A 17,983-nucleotide genomic window follows, 5' to 3' on the forward strand; every position below is an offset into this window, starting at 1 on the left:
AGGTCCAGGACCTCTTCTGAAGGCCGGTGGGGGGCGAAAGTCTTTGCTCCCCCCCGCCGCCTGCCTTCAAAAGCCGTCCGGGAAAGCGGAGAAAGCGCTGCGTTTCTCCGCTCTCCCGGGAAGGCAGGCAGGGGGGAGCAAAGACTTTTGCCCCCCGCCGGCGTTCAGAAGAGGTCCAGGACCTCTTCTGAAGGCCGGTGGGGGTGAAAGTCTTTGCTCCCCCCCCGCCGCCTGCCTTCAAAAGCCGTCCGGGATAGCGGGAAGCGCTTCGCTGCTATCCCGGACCGCTTTTAAAATGCTGGCGGTGGGGAGCAAAGCCTTTCGGCCCCCGCCGGCCTTCCTGGACCTCTTCTGAAGGCCGGAGGGGGGGGGAAAGGCTTTGCTCCCCACCGCCAGCATTTAAAAGAGGTCCCCGGAGATTTCCCTATGGGCTTTCTTCTTGCGAAGCAAGCCCATAGGGAAATTCGTCTTGCGAAGCGCCTCAAAAAACGGAAAACCCTTTCGTCTAGCGGGTTTTTCGTCTTGCGAGGCATTCGTCTTGCGGGGCACCACTGTATTTTCTATGCCCACTAGAATGGTTCCAAGCATTAAAAGAGCCAACTCAGTTAAAGGTCAAGGTGTCCTTTTGGATATGGCAAAAAGATATCTCTGATGACCTACATTCTGCAGTATACTTCATCAGAGTTCTCCTTGGAAGAAACTTCCTAACTTGGTCGGAGTAAACCGGAGAAAACCTCATGCTATTAACTTTTATTTTGCACTGTTATTGTATTGATACTTGTTTATTTACAAATGTATTTGTGGAAGTTGTAGGATATATATAAACCGACGATGTCTATGACCTTTCAGGATGAATTGACGACGACCAAGAGAAGTTATGAGGATCAGTTAAGCACGATGAGCGACCACTTCTGCAGTATGAACGAAACCTTATCCAAACAACGGGAGGAAATAGATACACTAAAGCTGGCTAGTAAGGTAAGTAATCTTGTTGCATGGGCTGCAGGCCAGGTTTCTGCAAGTTGCTAGTATTTCCTATCCTTTCTTGGTCACTTAGGATAGGACACTTATACACACACACACACACACACACACACACACACACACACATATATTCCTGGAGTGTGTTCAGGGGCCATGCCAATCTTGTTTTTGCATATTTTTGAATAATGTAAATGATGATATTTTTCCTCCTAATCTATTCTTTTCTTGCACTGTGCTGCCTCTTTCCCCCCTCATATGCCATTTTTCTTTTCTTTTCTTTTCTTTTCCTTTCCTCACTCCTTGTTTTCTTTTTTCCTGACAAGCAAACGGTCTTGGCTATAAAGTATAATAATATATTTTTTAAAATAATTACTGGGTGTGTCGGGTGTTGGCCTATGTCATCTGAAGGATTGCTTCAGTTTCCAAAAGCAACAAATGTGAGATTAAATCAGATGGGTTTCTGAATCAATGAAGCCATATATAATAAATGTCTTCTCTTTCTTTTTTTTTAGTTTGAGTTCATAGCTTCTTTCAAGGATGCTTGTCAATTTCTGGTATAATATCACACTAAGAGCTACATGCTGTCTAATTAACTAAATCCCTCTTTAGAGAAGGGCTGAGGAGAGGAGAGCAAAGTGTGAGCTCTTCGTTGGTGGACTAAGAAAAATACTCCTCCTGATTCTCTGTCCATCTCTGCTGTTGCTTAATATCTAGCTGTGTCCGAAGTGGTGTACAGAACATTGAAGGTCCCCTACTCAGAAGCCATACAGTTTTTATTAGAAGACAAGGCAGTGATTGTGGGGGACAGGTTAAGAAATGATATCTAGGATAAAGAATAAAAAGAGGATGGATGGTAAAGAAGTTGCTGGACCCTGAGAATTCATATAAGTACCAAGTGGGAAGTAGCTTGGCAAATAGGGGAGGCTGATCAAACCATGTAGTATAGGAGATGGAGAAGTTGAGAACTGGAGCTGGCAGTGGAAGAGGGCTGAATGAGGAATGCATAGATTAAGGGCCTTGATTGAGTATTGCAGTTGTGAGTCGCAGCATTTGGGCAGAGGCCACAGTTAGGCAGACTGTACAAGGGCAAATAGGACAGTGGTCTGGCCTGGTATGGCAGCTTTATATGTTCATGTGGATTTACAGTGGGACACAAATAGGGAAATGTTCACACAATCCAGTTAGTGGGAATGCAAATTGTCCTGCCCGCTTTTTGTCTTTCCCCCTCCTTCATTTAGATTCTGACAACCAGTTTTCCTACCATGTAGTGACTTTTTGCAGCAAGATACAGTGGTGCCTCACAAGACGAAATTAATCCGTTCCGCGATTCTCTTCGTCTAGCGGTTTTTTCGTCTTGCAAGCAAGCCCATTGACGGCTTAGCGGATTAGCGCTATTAGCAGCTTTTAGCGGCTTAGCGGATAAGCAGATAAGCGGCTTAGCGGCTTAGAAAAAGGGGGGGGGAAAAACCCCGCAGGAACTCGCAAGACATTTTTGTCTTGCGAAGCAAGCCCATAGGAAATTCGTTTTGCGAAGCACCTCCAAAACGGAAAACCCTTTCGTCTAGTGGGTTTTCCGTCTTGCGAGGCATTCGTCTTGCGGGGCACCACTGTATACAAACAACTGGAACTAAGTGCAGAATGAGATGGCACAGCCCAATATGGATTTTGCTGGTTTTGAGTTTACCCTTCTGCAGGCAGAGTGCCATAGGGACATAGGAAGCTACCTTGTATTGAGTCAGGCCTTTGGTCCATCTCGCTCTGTTTTGGCAGAGGTTCTCCAGGATTTCAGGCAGGCTTCTCTCCTGGCCCTACCTGGGGGTGCTGGGCATTGGACTTGGGGCCTTCTGCTTGCCCAGCAGATGCTCTGCTGCTGAGCTATGGCCCTTCCTATGGCCTTTTGATATAGAAGTCACACGTTGATACTTCTCAGCACAGCCTTGGGGCATGTGCACTTTCCTCACCCAGCCTATGTGCCATATTAGGAAGGAGCAGTTTAGTATTAGTAGTAGTTTGTACAGGCTATGTAAAGTATAGTGTTTTTGCATATGCATGTACTAACAGTATTTCTGCTTGATGCTTCTGTTTAGTATCAGCACTGTTCTGGATGCCCCTTAGAATGCAGCAGTGATATGCTAGTGGAGGAGACTTAGTCAGAGACTGCCCTCTCAGTCCCCAAAGGTGAATGGAAAGGATGAGAGTTTGGTTTTGGGGTTGTTGTTTTTAATGTTTTAAAAACACATTTATAGGCTGCTCTTTTCTAAGTACTTGATACAGTATTGCCAGAGGTTATGGCAATAGGATGGGAACTGATGCTAGAGGGTATGGAACAGGCTTTTCAGGGTCAGGAGAAGCTTTCCAGATGAAGTAAATTTGTAAGAAGCAAGAGAAATGGCTTAATGGACGAGAGGCTGTTCTAGCCCACACAAGCTCTGACTCCTCCTGAAATGCTGAAGTCTTGTTGATGACGGGCAGGAAGCTTGTTGTGTAGAGCAATCAATTCATGAGTCATGAGTTTTTACATGGAGTGGAGGGGGAGAGAGACAGACTGTTGTTAAAAGACCTTGCCCTTGGCTAGCACACCCGGTTGGAGAGCACTCAGAAACAAATTGCAAGCTGATCAGTGGGAAATCAGATTCCTGGGGGAAGAAGGAATGGGTGAGCCTATGCAGGAAAAGTTTGAGCCCCATACATAGAAACAAGATGCAGGAGCATGCCTTAATATTGCCTACACAGACTGGCAGCAGCTCTCCAGGGTTTTAGGCAGGAGTCTCTCTCAGGCCTAGCTAGAGATACTGGGGATTGAATCTGGGACCTTCTGCAAGCAAAACAGATGCTGTGCTACTGAGCTACAGCCCTTCCCTTGGGGAACACCAACAGAGGTCCCCTCCCCACAAATCTCAGTCATTGGGCTGGGATATAAGGGATCAGATACCCTGGACCCAAGTAGTGAAGCACCTTGTAAATGAATACAAAAATCTTGGACCTGGCCTGATAACAAATGGCCAGCGAGTGCCTATTTTTATTTATGCATTACCTACATGGTAGAATGGGACGCGGGTGGCGCTGAGGTCTAAACCACAGAGCCTAGGGCTTGCCGATCAGAAGGTCGGCGGTTCAAATCCCTGCAACGGGGTGAGCTCCCGTTACTCGGTCCCTGCTCCTGCCAACCTAGCAGTTCGAAAGCATGTCAAAGTGCAAGTAGATAAATAGGTACCGCTCCAGCGGGAAGGTAAGCAGCGTTTCAGTGCGCTGCTTTGGTTCGCCAGAAGCAGCTTAGTCATGCTGGCCACATGACCCGGAAGCTGTACGCCGGCTCCCTCGGCCAGTAAAGCGAGATGAGTGCCTCAACCCCAGAGTCGTCCGCGACTGGACCTAATGGTCAGGGGTCCCTTTACTTTTTTACATAGTAGAATAATCACTTTCCAGCTTCAATCCCCTCCTCGAACATCGCCTCTGTTCCATGAAATCTTTGTCTTTACCCCTGTAACGCCCCCACCACAAAACTGAAATGCAGCCAAAGTACTGTAAACTAAGGGCAGACAGAAAGTAGAGCAGAGAATCAACTGGTAAATCTCTGGGCATTTGCAGTAGATCGAAAAGAGTTTCTTGACTACAAGAAAGCATTCTATATTAGTTTCCCTTCTCTGATCTGTAATAACTCAGATTTGTTCATGCATGTGTTTGTTATCATCCCAGTTTATGGCTCATGGGATGCAGGACGTGTTTGGCTTTGCCCCCTGAACCAACATATTTTACCTTACTGCAGCCCCTATGTTTACCATTTTTTACTTGACTACTATTGAAGGACCTGGGGTTGTATTAAGTGTAGTGTTAAACAGATCGTTCCATCAGTGCAGGTACCCTTGATTGTCTTATCCTGCATGAGGCTTGGTTTGAAGCCTTTTTTTCTTGTAAAAATTGACATTTCCCCCCCATAAAGAGATAAGATTCTGTTTTACTAGAATTTCACCAACGTGTGTACAAAGCACAATGTACAATGTGTACAGTGTACAAAGCAGGAGTCCATACTAAGGGTCTCTAAAATACGAATGTCCAACTTATCTGTGATGCATGATCCTTATTGTAAACCACTTTGATATTTTTAAAAATCAAATGGTATATTAAATAGAAGTATGAATGAATGAATGCACTGCATGCAGGTGCTGTTGGATCAGGCCAGGGAATTATTTGCAGGAACCCCAGTCACCCACAAGCATTAGGCAGTCTCCTAGAAACAAGTATTTTGAAATTCTTGGAAAATATAATAAATGGAATGGCCCCTTCTCTTCTACATTCCAGCAGAGGATTCTGGTTGGTGGAAGGGTATGTGTGACAGTTTGTAATATCCCCACCCCCCAGTTCCCAATCCCTTTGTAGTACCTCCTTTGACAGTTTCAGAGTGTTCCCCAACTTTTGGGTGGAGCAGCACAAGGAGTTTCAGGGGAAGAGTAAAATTCTGCTGCTCACAGGATGCTCCCTTCATTGGAAGAGAACTCAGGATCTAAGTCTCTAGTGTGGGGCATTGACATTTTAGTTGTTACTTTGAGGGACATATTTACGGTAATGTGATCCACCTTCAGTCCTAGGGTTATCTGTTGTTTTTTTACAGATTAAGTAATAGAAAAATGGGAAAGATCTCTGCTGCCAGTAAGACTACTAGGCAGAAGTGTGCTAGATGGACAGATTGCCTGACCACAACTGGCAGCATCCTATGTTCTGCTGATCACCTGTGTTCTCTTTTTGATCTAGGGAAATTCCAAGAAGAACAAAAGTCGATAGTATTGGTCGTCCAACTGACCTTTGGATGTTGCTGATGCACAGAAACACAGATGCCGAAACTGATGTTCAGCTGGCAAAATGCCTCTTGGACTGGACATGGCTGCAGTGGTGGGATTACCAGTGTTTGATTTGGTTTTGGATTTGAGACAGCACCAGATTTGGTTGCCAGTGTAATGCAAACTGGACTTGCCGTGTTCAGTAGAGCAGATGGGAAAAAAATAGGCACTCCGTGGTTAACTTGCATAGGAATGAACCATAACTTTTTACCATACCACTTTGTAACTGCTTTTAGTTTCCTTGTACAAACTTCCAAGATTTTGTATATTTGAGTGCATATTGAGATGAACAAATCTGACACCAGTGTGGTACTTGTCTCTTTCTGCCTAAGAGGTTGTCATTCCTACCCGTCCATTCCTTTCTGTGAATTAAAAAAAGAAGAAGCCCAGAGCTATCAGTGTTTTTCAGTGATGTCCACCTGTGCAGTTATTGTAAAAAAACACACCATACTACTGATTCCGGTCTTCTCTTGTAGACTAGCTTAGATTGCCTTAGAGAGGCAGTCTCAGTACATTTATATTGAAGCATTCAATGCGGCTGTGACTATTCATATTAACTGTAATGAACTATTAAAAGTGTACAGTAGTGGTCCTTTTTTTTTTTTCCAATCAAGTGCAGAAAGTGGGCCAAAGAAGGTGTTCTTGAATCGTGCTGAAGGGTGATATTTTGTCTGTTTCTGTTTGTTACTTTTCTCATAAGCCAGTGATAGAGAAATGACTCCCCACATCTGGAGGAAGATGTGAGAATAACAAACAGTGCTGGCAAGTGGCTTCTTGCAAAGACCTTTCATTTCAATAGGAGTGGGACAGTACGCATGATGGGCCATCACTATTTCTGTTTCAAACGCAGCTTGTTGCATTGAAGCAGGCTAAGAAATCACTGAATCAGCAAAGCTGTGCAGAGAGGGGCTGGTTCAAATACCGATGTAAACCTTCACATGGGTCTGTGGTGCTGTTCTTTCGGAGCCTGCTTGCCTTCCCCATCTGCAACTACATAGTAACTTGCCCGTTTTTAAAACTTCCTTTTTCCTCTTGAGGGGTGGGGTGGAGATTCTTTGGCACGCTCACCCGAGTTTCACGTTACAACTTCGATGTTGCAATGTAGGCTCTTAATTCCTGAAATGCAGCAATGCTTTGCTGCTTGAAGCTTACCTTGGCACTTTCAAAGTCTGAGCCAGTCCCTTGCTGAAGATTGTTCTGTGGCATTTTGGAATCGCCCAAATGACGTCTTGGTGTTCTAAAAATTTATTCCCGTTCCAAGTTTTCTTCCTTGGGAATATTTTTGACACTAACCTGAGGTCTTTTCAACACAGTATTCCTTGGGAGTTCCTCGCCATTCACAAGAAACTCCACTACTGAATATTTCACAATGAACTACTTCTGTAGCCCCGTAAGAAATAGTAGCTGTCCTATGTTCAAGGGTTACTTCATTGTATCAACCATGTCAATGTGTATTACGAGCATAGAATAAATATACTGCCATGTTAAAACTTTCGCTGTCAGACTTTTATGTTTGTGTGCTCCTGTGTTAGATGTGGTTTTGAGCAAAACTGCCTTTGTGTCCTGACTTTTAATGGTTTTTAAGATTTATAGCTGCAGTGTTTAAGATAATACTGTATGACTAAGGACTGGTTAGTGGGAGGATGGAAGATTGAATGTTGAAAGGCAGTGTGCTTTGAAAAAGATTACTGCACTCAATGGTTAATTTTAAACCACTGCTTTTAAAGGCAGAATCCAGTCTCAAACTACGCAAAAGCATAAAGGTGTTGCATGTAAGAAAATTAATTAGATTTATTTGATTTCAAAAGTGATTGAAAATACAAGCTACTGTAAGGTAATGATAGTTTGACAACTGACACTCCAAGTTATGTAACTGGTCACATTACATTTCTAATTCCTCATCATCTCATCTCTGCTCAGAGATCAAGATAGGACAGAGCTAAAAGAAAACTTTGGTAGAGAATTCATGAAGAGTGCATTATGTATGGATTTATTTAGTTTTGGATATATGCTGATCTACATTAGAAAAGGAAGTGGTAGGCTCTCTGTAGAATTGGAATGTTTCCAGGGTCAGCTGGTGGTTTTTGAAGGGGGACAGACCAGATGTCGGCAGGAGCTTCATCTCTGGCAGGCCCTCCACCTCTCCTTGTCCATCACTCTCCAGGTGGCACTTGTAAAAAGTACGGACCATTTGGGCAGCATGATGTTAAGTCGTCATCAGAATCTGCAATGTTGGGACCTCTTTCATTTCCTGTCACATACCTGTTTTCCCCAATTTCCAGTTCAGCTTTTTTCTGAGTTATGGTGTCCAAACCCTGGAACACAGCTCTTTATATAGCAAAGTGCTGCAGTTGGCTGCAAAAATTTGCAAAATTCCATGCAGGTATAGGTTTCTTTTTTCCCTTTTTTTTAGAGGCACACACTTACAGGGTGCCGCCTCCTGTCCCTGCCTTGGCTGACAAGTGATATAAAAATGCATTGGATAAGAAAGGAGTGCTAGGTTATTTTTTGCTGGATTTCTTCTATGTCTAGCCAGAGCTATCAAGTTGATAAGGAATGAATAAAGTCATGCAATCTTAACAAACAGTAGCAATGAAACAACAGTTCTAATAAGAGCCCATCTCATGTTTGCAGCACACAAGCAGCCGTTCTACATCTTCCGCTGCTGCATGCCCTTGTTTACACGCACACATTCTCTTACATGGGCCCACCAAAAGCTCTTGCATATATTTGTGTTTATGCAAATAGATGTGCAGTGGGCAGTAGTGTAAAGGAGACCTGCGTGAAATGAGGCCGAAGGTTTCAGGTCACTCGCCCCTCTTGGTGAAAGGACTAAAGGCCTTTAAAGTGAAAGGAAGATTCAAGGAAAGGGGTATTCCCCCTTGTTGTCATGGTCCTGCAGCTTCTGTCTAACAACTTCCTTATGCCAGGTTGTGGGGTTTTTTCCCCAGCCTGAGAGCTGCATTCCTTTCAAGGGAAAATGTGCAGGGGCCACACACCAGTTGTCAATGTGGTCAGAGGCAAAAGTAGCCACTAAGTGCTAGGTGGAAGAAAATAGGGGTAAAGAGGACCCGTGACCATTAGGTCCAGTCGTGGCTGACTCGGGGGTTGCGGCGCTCATCTCGCTTCATTGGCCGAGGGAGCCGGCGTACAGCTTCCAGGTCATGTGGCCAGCATGACTAAGCCGCTTCTGCCGAACCAGAGCAGCGCACGGAATCACCGTTTACCTTCCTGCCAGAGTGGTACCTATTTATCTACTTGCATTTTGACATGGTTTCAAACTGCTAGGTTTGCAGGAGCAGGGATCGAGCAATGGGAGCTCACCCCGTCGCGGGGATTCGAACCTCCAACCTTCTGATTGGCAAGTCCTAGGCTCTGTGGTTTAACCCACAGCGCCACCCGCATCCCAAAATAGGGATGGGTGGGTGTAAAAGAAGGTCTTGGTCTCATTGGTCGTTGGCTCAAGCTCCACCGTAGAGTTAGGAGAGACCCCTGACTGGAGAATGCTGCCAGTCAGTGCAGATAATACTGAACTAGATGACTTGAGATGTCCCTTGTTTTAGTTTCTAACTTTTTAAAGCTGCAACATACATGAATACACACTTTTCTTGCTTATTAATTATTGAAAGCGCTTTGTGATTCTTGAGATTAACTGATCAGAAACAGAGTAATTGTACTTGAACTTTATAGCTTGAAGTCATGATAAATACTGTGTGTGAAAGATGGAAATTAGGATGGAATGGTACAGAGGGCAATTAACTGGCCTTGAGCCTTGTCAGTGTCCAAATTTTCTACCATTCTCTGTCACACACATGTATTGATGTATACTGACCATTGTTGGTACAATCCAATATGTGTGATGTTGGTTAGCAATTCTGGAATTATTTAAGCCACCACACATGGATTTTAAACAACTTTAATGCTACTTAGATTAAAGACCTAGGCTTGCTGGAATGACCCCTTTTCCCCTTCATGTACTCCTCTTGTGTACTGTACTGGGAGAAAATCCTGAGCCCTAAATTGTTTCCTAATCCATTTACTTTAGCATTAGTGTTTCTTCTTACTCTGTTGTGAAACTGCTGTTGTCAAATTGGCTGCCCTGCAGCTGCTCAGAACTGTTTGTGCTCCTCTTATCTGGGCCAGTAGAGGCAAAGTGGCTGAGAATTCTTCAGCTGTGTGCTTGGAATGCTATTAGAAATCTGTTGTTTGTCTAGAAAATAGCTTGGAATTGCGAAGTAAGAAATGAGTGCTTGCAGAATGGTTTGTGCTTGCTGATTTTATTGTGAAATGATTATGGCCAGGTGAGAGAAATTAGGTCTGCAAGTCTAAGGGTAGATTAATCAACAACACCATCAGTTGATGATCATTAAGATGTACACTAAATGATGAAAGCCTAAAGACATATTTCAGGACTGGCCCCGCTATTGGGCAGATGGCCACCTCAGGTGACAAAGCTGAGGGTAGGGGGCAGGGCAGGCAGGGAGTAGCAGCCACACAGCCTACCCTGTGTCCTCTTAAGTTAGCCAGCTGCCCTCCTGTACAGTGGAGGAAGATGTCTCATTGCAACTATTGCTATAAGATTCAACTGCCAGTCTCATCAGTTTCTGTATTTTGAGCTGGGCGGGGTGTGGAGGCATCTGCTCTCTCACCTCAGATAGGAAAAAATATTTGTCTACGCCCAAGTACATATGAACATTTCATCTTCTCAAAGGAGCAATAATATAGACCTCTTATGTATTTTTTATTTTAATATGATTTATTAAGAATATAAAGAATATTTGTGTGTGTGTGTGTGTGTGTGAGAGAGAGAGAGAGAGAGAGAGAGAATATACTGTATGTGTCCTACTGAATCAGGCTAATGGCCCATCATAGTTCAGGATCCTGTTTTCACAGTGACCAACCAGATTCCCATGAAAAAAGCCCTCAGGCAGGACCTGGGTGCAACAGCCCTTATGCTTACCATCAAGTTTCTGTTGTGCCCACTATGTCTCTGCAGTAAGGCCAAGCACTGCAGTTTCCCCAGCTTGGCTCAGATGCATCTAGCATTAGCATAGGAGCATCTTTACGTGGAGTCTCTCTCCAAATGTGTCTGGCACATGCATTTTCCCTGCATTGTTGGCCTCTTTGAATTACTATGGCTGTGCCACTGCACTCTCAGTGCCTAGTTTTAGCTCTTCCACAACTGAATCATAGAACTGTAGGGTTGGAAGGGACCACAAGGGTCATCTAGTCCAACCTCCTGCGATGCTAGAATGTTTTGTCCAACATGGGGCTTCAGTCCATGACCCTGAGATTAAGAGATTAAGAGTCTTGTGCTCTACTGACTGAGCTATCCCAGATCACATTATTAAACATTTTCTGATTCCAAACTAGGAATCAGCTCCTGTCAACTTCACCTCTGCAATCGGTCCAAAAGATGCTCTGCCACATTTTTTATTTTAAGCTCCAACTGTCTGATTCCATCCACGTTCACGTACGGCTCATCATTTTGTACAGGGCCAGTTTGTCCGCAGACATACCCATCTTGCCTAACAAATCCAAACCCCTCATCCCAACACCACTGTCTTATCCATGCATTGAGGCTCTGCATGTCTAACTGCCCTGCAAGTACAATGGGTGGTGGCATTTCAGAAAAAATGCACATTTGAAGGTTCTGACTTCAGTACTAATTTCAGCAGCTAAAACTCCAGTATGTAGGAATTCATTATCAGGCAAGTTGTTGTGAAAAAGGATTGCTATCGATAGAAAGTTTGAAAAAGCAACAACTCCATGGGGTTAGTATGTATGAAATACCCCAAAGTGATTTAACAATAAAACCAGCAATAAATATATATAAAAAACAATTTCAAATCCAATAAAAATACAGATTGGGATAAAATTCTCTCGGTAAAAGGCTTGTTGAAAAAGAAAGGTGCTGAAAAGACAATAGAGATGACAGCTCTCTGAGATGTGGGGAGGGGGGTCATTCTAAAGGGCAGGTTCTGCCAGAAAAAGGGCCTGGTTCCTATATCTGACAGAAAAGAACTCATGAAGAGGCACCTGCAGGAGCACTTCTGCAGAGTGCAATGATTGGCTGGGTATAAAAGTGATGAAAAGGATCCTTTACATTAGTACATTAGTACCAATATCTTGAACATAGACCAAGGTCTAAGTAGTTAATGGTTTTAATAGATCTAATTGTTCAAGTTATTGATCTTAGATCCATTAATTGATTTATTATTTGCATAAATCGGTATAATTTACCTAATTGTTCATCTTATGGTGAACTTGTAGACTCCTGGGCTTTCACTTGTAGAGCCAGCATCCTTGGATTCAAACACCTACATTACATTTTGTGTTTTTGTGTGTGTGTGTGTGTGTGTGTGTGTGTGTGTGTGTGTGTCTGTCAGTCAGTGTCCTTGGGCTTTCTTCTGTCTTGTATTGTCCACTCAATCTTTGTCTGTCTCTCAGGACTCAGAAATTGTGGGATATCACGTGGCTTAACTTTTGTTCTCAAGATAATCCAGGCAGTTTTGTAGAGACCACAAAGGCATTTTCAGCATAGTGAAGCAGCATTCCATATCTGTGTGTGGGGGAAGCACACATTCTTGAATCTTGAAGCATTTTGTGCAGAGTTGAGGATTTGTGTCTAAATGTCATTGCAGTTCCTGCTCCTGTGGAAGCAGGGCCAGTTGAGTGTGTGTGTGTGTGGGGGGGTGATATATGTATACTGCACAATTCTCTGAGGCATAAGAAGCTTAATGTGAAAAGTCAAATTAGAAAAATGCAGCCTCAGTATTATCTTTTCCCAGCAGGGTTTATTGACCCTGTGTACAGTCCATTCACTTTGCTGGTTTAGAAGAGAAGCTTGTTCAGCAGTCACTAGGTTCCCTAAGCCCACTAATACTTTGACTACCAGACATATTGACAGTACACTCAGCTCAGCTGGAACTCTGTATATGCTCTGGAACTCTGTGTTTGTTTTGGCTTGGCTCTGACCAAAACAGCATGGTGTCACTGCAGTGGAATTGGATGAAACAGCACTGCTTTGACTGGAATCTCCTGCAGCAGTTACCCACAATGGAGGTGCAAGCATCATTAGTCCCTGGAACCAGTGCCATATTGAATGCATACATATACCTCCATGCAGCAATTAATTAACTCTGAGAAAGAAAAGTCTCCACCAATAATTGGATTTAGTCTAGATTTGCATTGCTTAAGTCAGGCATGGCCAAACTTGGCTTTCCAGCTGTTTGGGGACTACAGCTACCATCATCCCTAGCTAACAGGACCAGTGGTCAGGGATGATGGGAATTGTAGTCCCAAGACAGCTGGAAGGCCAAGTTTGGCCATGTCTGGTTGGACAGGCATGATGGCCGACTTACTGACCTCATCTGTATCTGTTGAGGGCATCCTTTCAGGGAGCAGAGAAAATGTCATGCTTATTTTATCTAATTCAGACTTCCCCTACAATTCCCATCATCCCTGACCACTGGTCCTGCTAGCTAGGGATGATGGGAATTGTAGCCCCAAAACAGCTGGAGACCAAAGTCTGGGAAACCCTGATCTAAACTGCAATTTGCAGTTTAAATTGCTGTCAGAAACTCTGAATTCAGTCACAACTGGGCATTCGCAAATCATGGTAAAACTCAGGAGACTACTACTTTTTATTATCTCTTTCAAGGAGGGTAATTATTTGCATATCATGTCTCCATATTTCTATCTTTCCCATTTCTGTAGTATAAGGTAAAGGGACCCCTGACCATTAGGTCTAGTCGTGACCAACTCTGGGGTTGCGGTGCTCATCTCGCTTTATTGGCCGAGGGAGCCGGCATACAGCTTCCGGGTCATGTGGCCAGCAGGACTAAGCTGCTTCTGGCGAACCAGAACAGCGCACGGAAATGCCATTTACCTTCCCGCTGGAGCGGTACCTATTTATCTACTTGCACTTTGACATGCTTTCGAACTGCTAGGTTGGCAGGAGCAGGGACCAAGCAACGGGAGCTCATCCCGTCGTGGGGATTCAAACCGCTAACCTTCTGATCGTCAAGTCCTAGGCTCTGTGGTTTAACCCACAGCGCCACCCGCATCCCATAATTGTCCCTAAATTCTTGTGTATGTATAGACACGTTGGTAGATCTGTTAGCATACACACATGAAGTTGTCTTACTTCTGAGATCACAGTAGTCAAGTTATTTATGCTGACATCAATGGCGTGAGCATCAGTTTCTCTTGTAGACCTCTGAAAGAATGTAATGTTGAACCAGATGCTGTAGGTGTCTCATAGAAGCTTCAGGGTGAGTAAATTAAATAACCCCTCCCTCAGTGCTGCTTCCCATATAAAATGAACTGCCCAAATAGAACTTATTTGCAGGTGGTAAAGTTAGGAGTTGGTGGGATTCACCAACCATAGTCTTTGGCGAGGGCATTGATGAGGGTGGAATTCTCCAACATTTTTGAGATAGCCAAAATAGAAAAGAAAACTTATATGAAACTTATTTTATGATAAATCTTGGTTCAGTTAATACTGAATGGAACTGTTAGATCATATTGGCGGAGGGAGGAAGCAGGCGAAGAGGAGGGAGATTGGAAGGAGCAGATTCAAGTCTATTGCTTTTTTCAGCAAGATTAAAGTAATATTAAACAATCTGCACCAATTTACTCAGTGGCAGATATTGACTATTTTTTTTTTTGGCCAAATATTCTCTGAGCCAGTGTGTAGGCAGTGAAAAGCTATGCATGTGACCTCTGTTGCTGTTTACTCTGGGGAAATAAGTGGGGGAAAGAGACCTTTGTACATACTTTGACTCCTGCAGCAGTGAATCAGTGGCATGATCTTCCAGTAGTTTTCCAGTTCAAAATATGTTGATTCAAAATGCTGATCAGTGTGTCCCTCTCAAGAAAGGGTACAGCTTAGTTATCCCTTATGGTACAGCCACTGTCACATTTGCCCTCCTTAAGCATAGATAGCTTGAAAAACAGTGTGAGCATTTGTATGTGGGAGGGTGGTAGTGGAACACTGGAGAGGGAAAAAAAGAGTTGCATTCAGGGGCTTAATAAGAACAGAACTGCACTTTTGCCCCAAAGACATGCGTAAATCTGCAAAGCCGTAAGTGATTTGATGCTTCAGTGCTTTAATGTAAACTGGAGAAAGGACAGGAAATGAAACAAGATTACGTTGTAATGGCAGATTAATGGCCCTGCAGGTTTTAAATTCAGCAGCTCCATTCTCTGCTTGTTTTAAGTTTCAGAACAAGGAGTAATTGTTTGAAAGAATCTCTGCAATGGGTGAGGGTGGGAGGTGGCACATAAGAGAACTCCATTATTATCTTGTACCTATGAAAGACTTGACCTTTGAGGGCAATGCTAAACAGCAGTGGGAGGAAAAAATAGATTCGTTGCACAAATCCTCACTGCTTTCTAAGTGCTATCAAACCTTGCTTGCTAGGCCAGCTGCAGGAATTTTGCTGCCTGAGGTGACGGACAAGAGGGAGTCCCCTCCCAATTGCATGTACCAAAAGCAGCCAGACTGACCTTACTTCAACAATGGCAACAGGACTGTATCCTCCACATCTGAGGGCAGCAGGTTAGCTTAGCGGGTGCAGGGCAAGCTATGCATTGTACACACAGCCCTATCCTCCCAACAATGTGCTGTCACTCCCCTGCCTCCATTTCGATCTCTGTATGGGACAGCTGCATATTCTTGCATTGCAGGGGGTTGGACTAGATGATCCACAGGATCCCTTCCAACTCTAGAATTCTAAGATCTGCTGCCTGAAACAGCCAACTCACCCTACCTAACAGTAGGGCCAGTCCCGCAGCATCAATGGTCAAAGAGCTTTGCAAGCATGGAGCTGTTTCTTTATGGCTTCATGTGGTAACGCTTGTTCATTTCTTGTGAAGCAACATAATTCAGCTGGTCAGATACGATTTAAAGTTGCTAACACAGCAGAATAAATTAGCTGTAAATCTGTTCAGCTTTAATAAATGAAAACCTGGTCTACTTACAAGGGAATGTGGCCCACTGAACTAGATAGTTATCATTTCTAACCAAACTTGTGCATGCCTGCAAAAGGATTTGAATCTTGAAGGGAATGGAAAGGGAGCCAGTATAAAGATGCATTTATTTATATTTTGCTTAGGAAATAGTCCAGCTGATTGTGTGTGTGACGTGCCACATGAGGAAGACTAATCCACCTGAGGAAGTGGAACTGGGTCACTGAATTTTGATCATAGGCTCCCTGGCCCTCTTGTGTAATTTGGGTTCCCTCTGACCCCGCTGTTTACAACCTGCCCCCAACGGACTGTAACCTATGCAGACTCATGTCATGATAGATTTGTTAAACCTTTAAGGCAGGGGTCAGCAACCTTTTTCAGCCATGGTCTGGTCCACTGTCCCTCAGACCATGTGGTGGGCCGGTCTATGTTGGGGGGGGGGAATGAATGAATTCCTATGCCCCACAAATAACCCAGAGATGCATTTTAAATAAAAGCACACATTCTATTCATGTAAAAACATGCTGATTCCCAGACTGTCCGCGGGCCGGATTGAGAAGGCGATTGGGCTGCATCCGGCCCACGGGCCTTAGGTTGCCTACCCCTGTTTTAAGGCACCACAGACGTTTCCCTTCTTCAGCATTCGAATCTCAGTGCCTGGGAATAACCCCATTGACCACCGTGTAATGACAGGCAGGAATTCAATTGATCAGGAACTTCACAAGGAGGGAGGAAAGCAGCAAGTCTTCACAGGAACACAGGAAGTTGCTTTGTACCGATCCGACCCATTGGCCCATCTAGTCTGGTATGGTCTACACTGACCAGCAGCAGCTCTCCAGGGTTTCATGCAGGGGCCTCTCCTAGCCCTACCTGCAGTTGCCAGGGGTTGAAACTGGGACCTTCTGCATGGATGGGTCTACAGGTGGGATGCCACACCTGAATGTTTCTCCCACATCAAATGACAAAGGAACAAAGTGCGGAATCAAGGTTGTTGCAGGAATTTATGTATAGGTTGGGGGCGGGGTTGCCCCTCCAGCAGAGATCATGCACATGCAGCCCACTACCAAAACCAGCACAATCACTTTTGTGACTTTTGTGATTTGTCCCCACAAAACACTTAATCACAGTTTCTTCCTGTCTATTCAAAGGGCCTTTGCTGCAGGATACCAAATGTAACAATTCACTGATAAATGTATCTATGTACTGGCTCACTGGGAAAACTTTAGCTCACTGGGAAAACTTCAGAAATTCATATAAACATGTGAGCTCAGCTACTCAGCAGCCCCTCTGCCTGAATGATAATTCCTGGCATCCTGATACCTGAGTGCCAGACAGATAGCCATTCCAGAAATAACAAACCCAGTTTAACTTGGTGTGATTAACTTGGCTGTTAAATAGGGAAATGTAAATATATTTTTATTATACTTGGTGGGTGTTTGGTGGGGGGCCAGGAGATCCATGGGGCAGGGTCCAGGATTGCTCAGATTACTGCCACCAGACCTCCCCTTTCATGATGTATTAGTGATGGAGTTTGGGGGTGTGTGTGTAACATGGGGTTTAGCAGCTAATAAAAGTTTGGGGGCTCTTTTGTTCGGGGCTTCCATCTTGTTCCACCTGGTGGCAGGTGGGAGTCCTGTCACGACAGTCTTCAGTAAAGACCAAGCCTACTGGCTGCTGTTTTGCTCTGGTATTCCTTGTTTTTTGTCCAAGGGAGCCCTCAGATTTCTCCGCCCACATGAGGGTTCTGCTGTCCCTGTGCATCCTGCCCCCTGATGCCCCCAACCTCACATTGCCTCATGGTGGCCAGGCCCTGCTTGAGAAGCCCCAACTTCCTATTCCCCCCTCCCAGCACAGAGGTGCTTTTCGCCTCAGACCCCCAAAAGGCGCCAAAATCCCCACCACTCCCACCAAACAAAAACAAATCCTAGGGAGTGACTGCGCCTGCGCCCAGATGGCTCGAGCCGGCCAGACGAGGAGGCGGAGCTTCGTCCCTGCTTACCCATCGTCCCCCCCCCACCCCCGCTCCCGCCTCACTCCGGTGCAGTATATGCCCCTCGTCAGGGAGCTGAAAAGCTCTCTCGCTGGACGTTGGACGCGCATGCGCATTCCGCTTCCCGTCGCGCGCTGGTGGCTTTTGACAGTTAAAGAAAAGGAGCGCGAGGGCCGGGCGGGCGGGAGAGGAGGAGGGG

General features: G+C 44.8%; 1 protein-coding gene and 1 long non-coding RNA gene across 5 annotated transcripts in view; one reads left to right on the forward strand and one right to left on the reverse strand.

Moving 5' to 3' along the window:
* Positions 1-7,309, forward strand: part of PPP1R21 (protein phosphatase 1 regulatory subunit 21) — a 43,693-nt gene extending 36,384 nt beyond the window's left edge. For both annotated transcript variants that reach the window (XM_081854651.1, XM_081854652.1), the window contains exons 21-22: positions 850-978; positions 5,734-7,309. In XM_081854651.1, coding sequence (XP_081710777.1) covers positions 850-978; positions 5,734-5,763 — 159 coding nt within the window. In that variant the 3' untranslated portion in view covers positions 5,764-7,309. The remainder of the gene's footprint in view (positions 1-849; positions 979-5,733) is intronic.
* A 5,287-nt stretch (positions 7,310-12,596) lies between these two features.
* LOC309338034 lies at positions 12,597-17,821 on the reverse strand. Of its 3 annotated transcripts, none has more exons than XR_014154597.1 (4): positions 17,583-17,821; positions 14,601-14,691; positions 13,969-14,040; positions 12,597-12,815 (listed from the first exon to the last, which is right to left on the reverse strand). It is a non-coding gene; the product is annotated as an uncharacterized lncRNA (long non-coding RNA). The 3 variants fall into 3 exon arrangements; XR_014154598.1 differs by lacking the exon at positions 17,583-17,821 and adding an exon at positions 15,338-15,653; XR_014154599.1 differs by lacking the exon at positions 17,583-17,821 and adding an exon at positions 15,333-15,640.
* Positions 17,822-17,983: the final 162 nt, after the last annotated feature.

This window comes from Podarcis erhardii, assembly GCF_964252035.2.
Source record: "Podarcis erhardii genome assembly, chromosome: 3".
NCBI classification, from domain to species: Eukaryota; Metazoa; Chordata; class Lepidosauria; order Squamata; family Lacertidae; genus Podarcis; species Podarcis erhardii.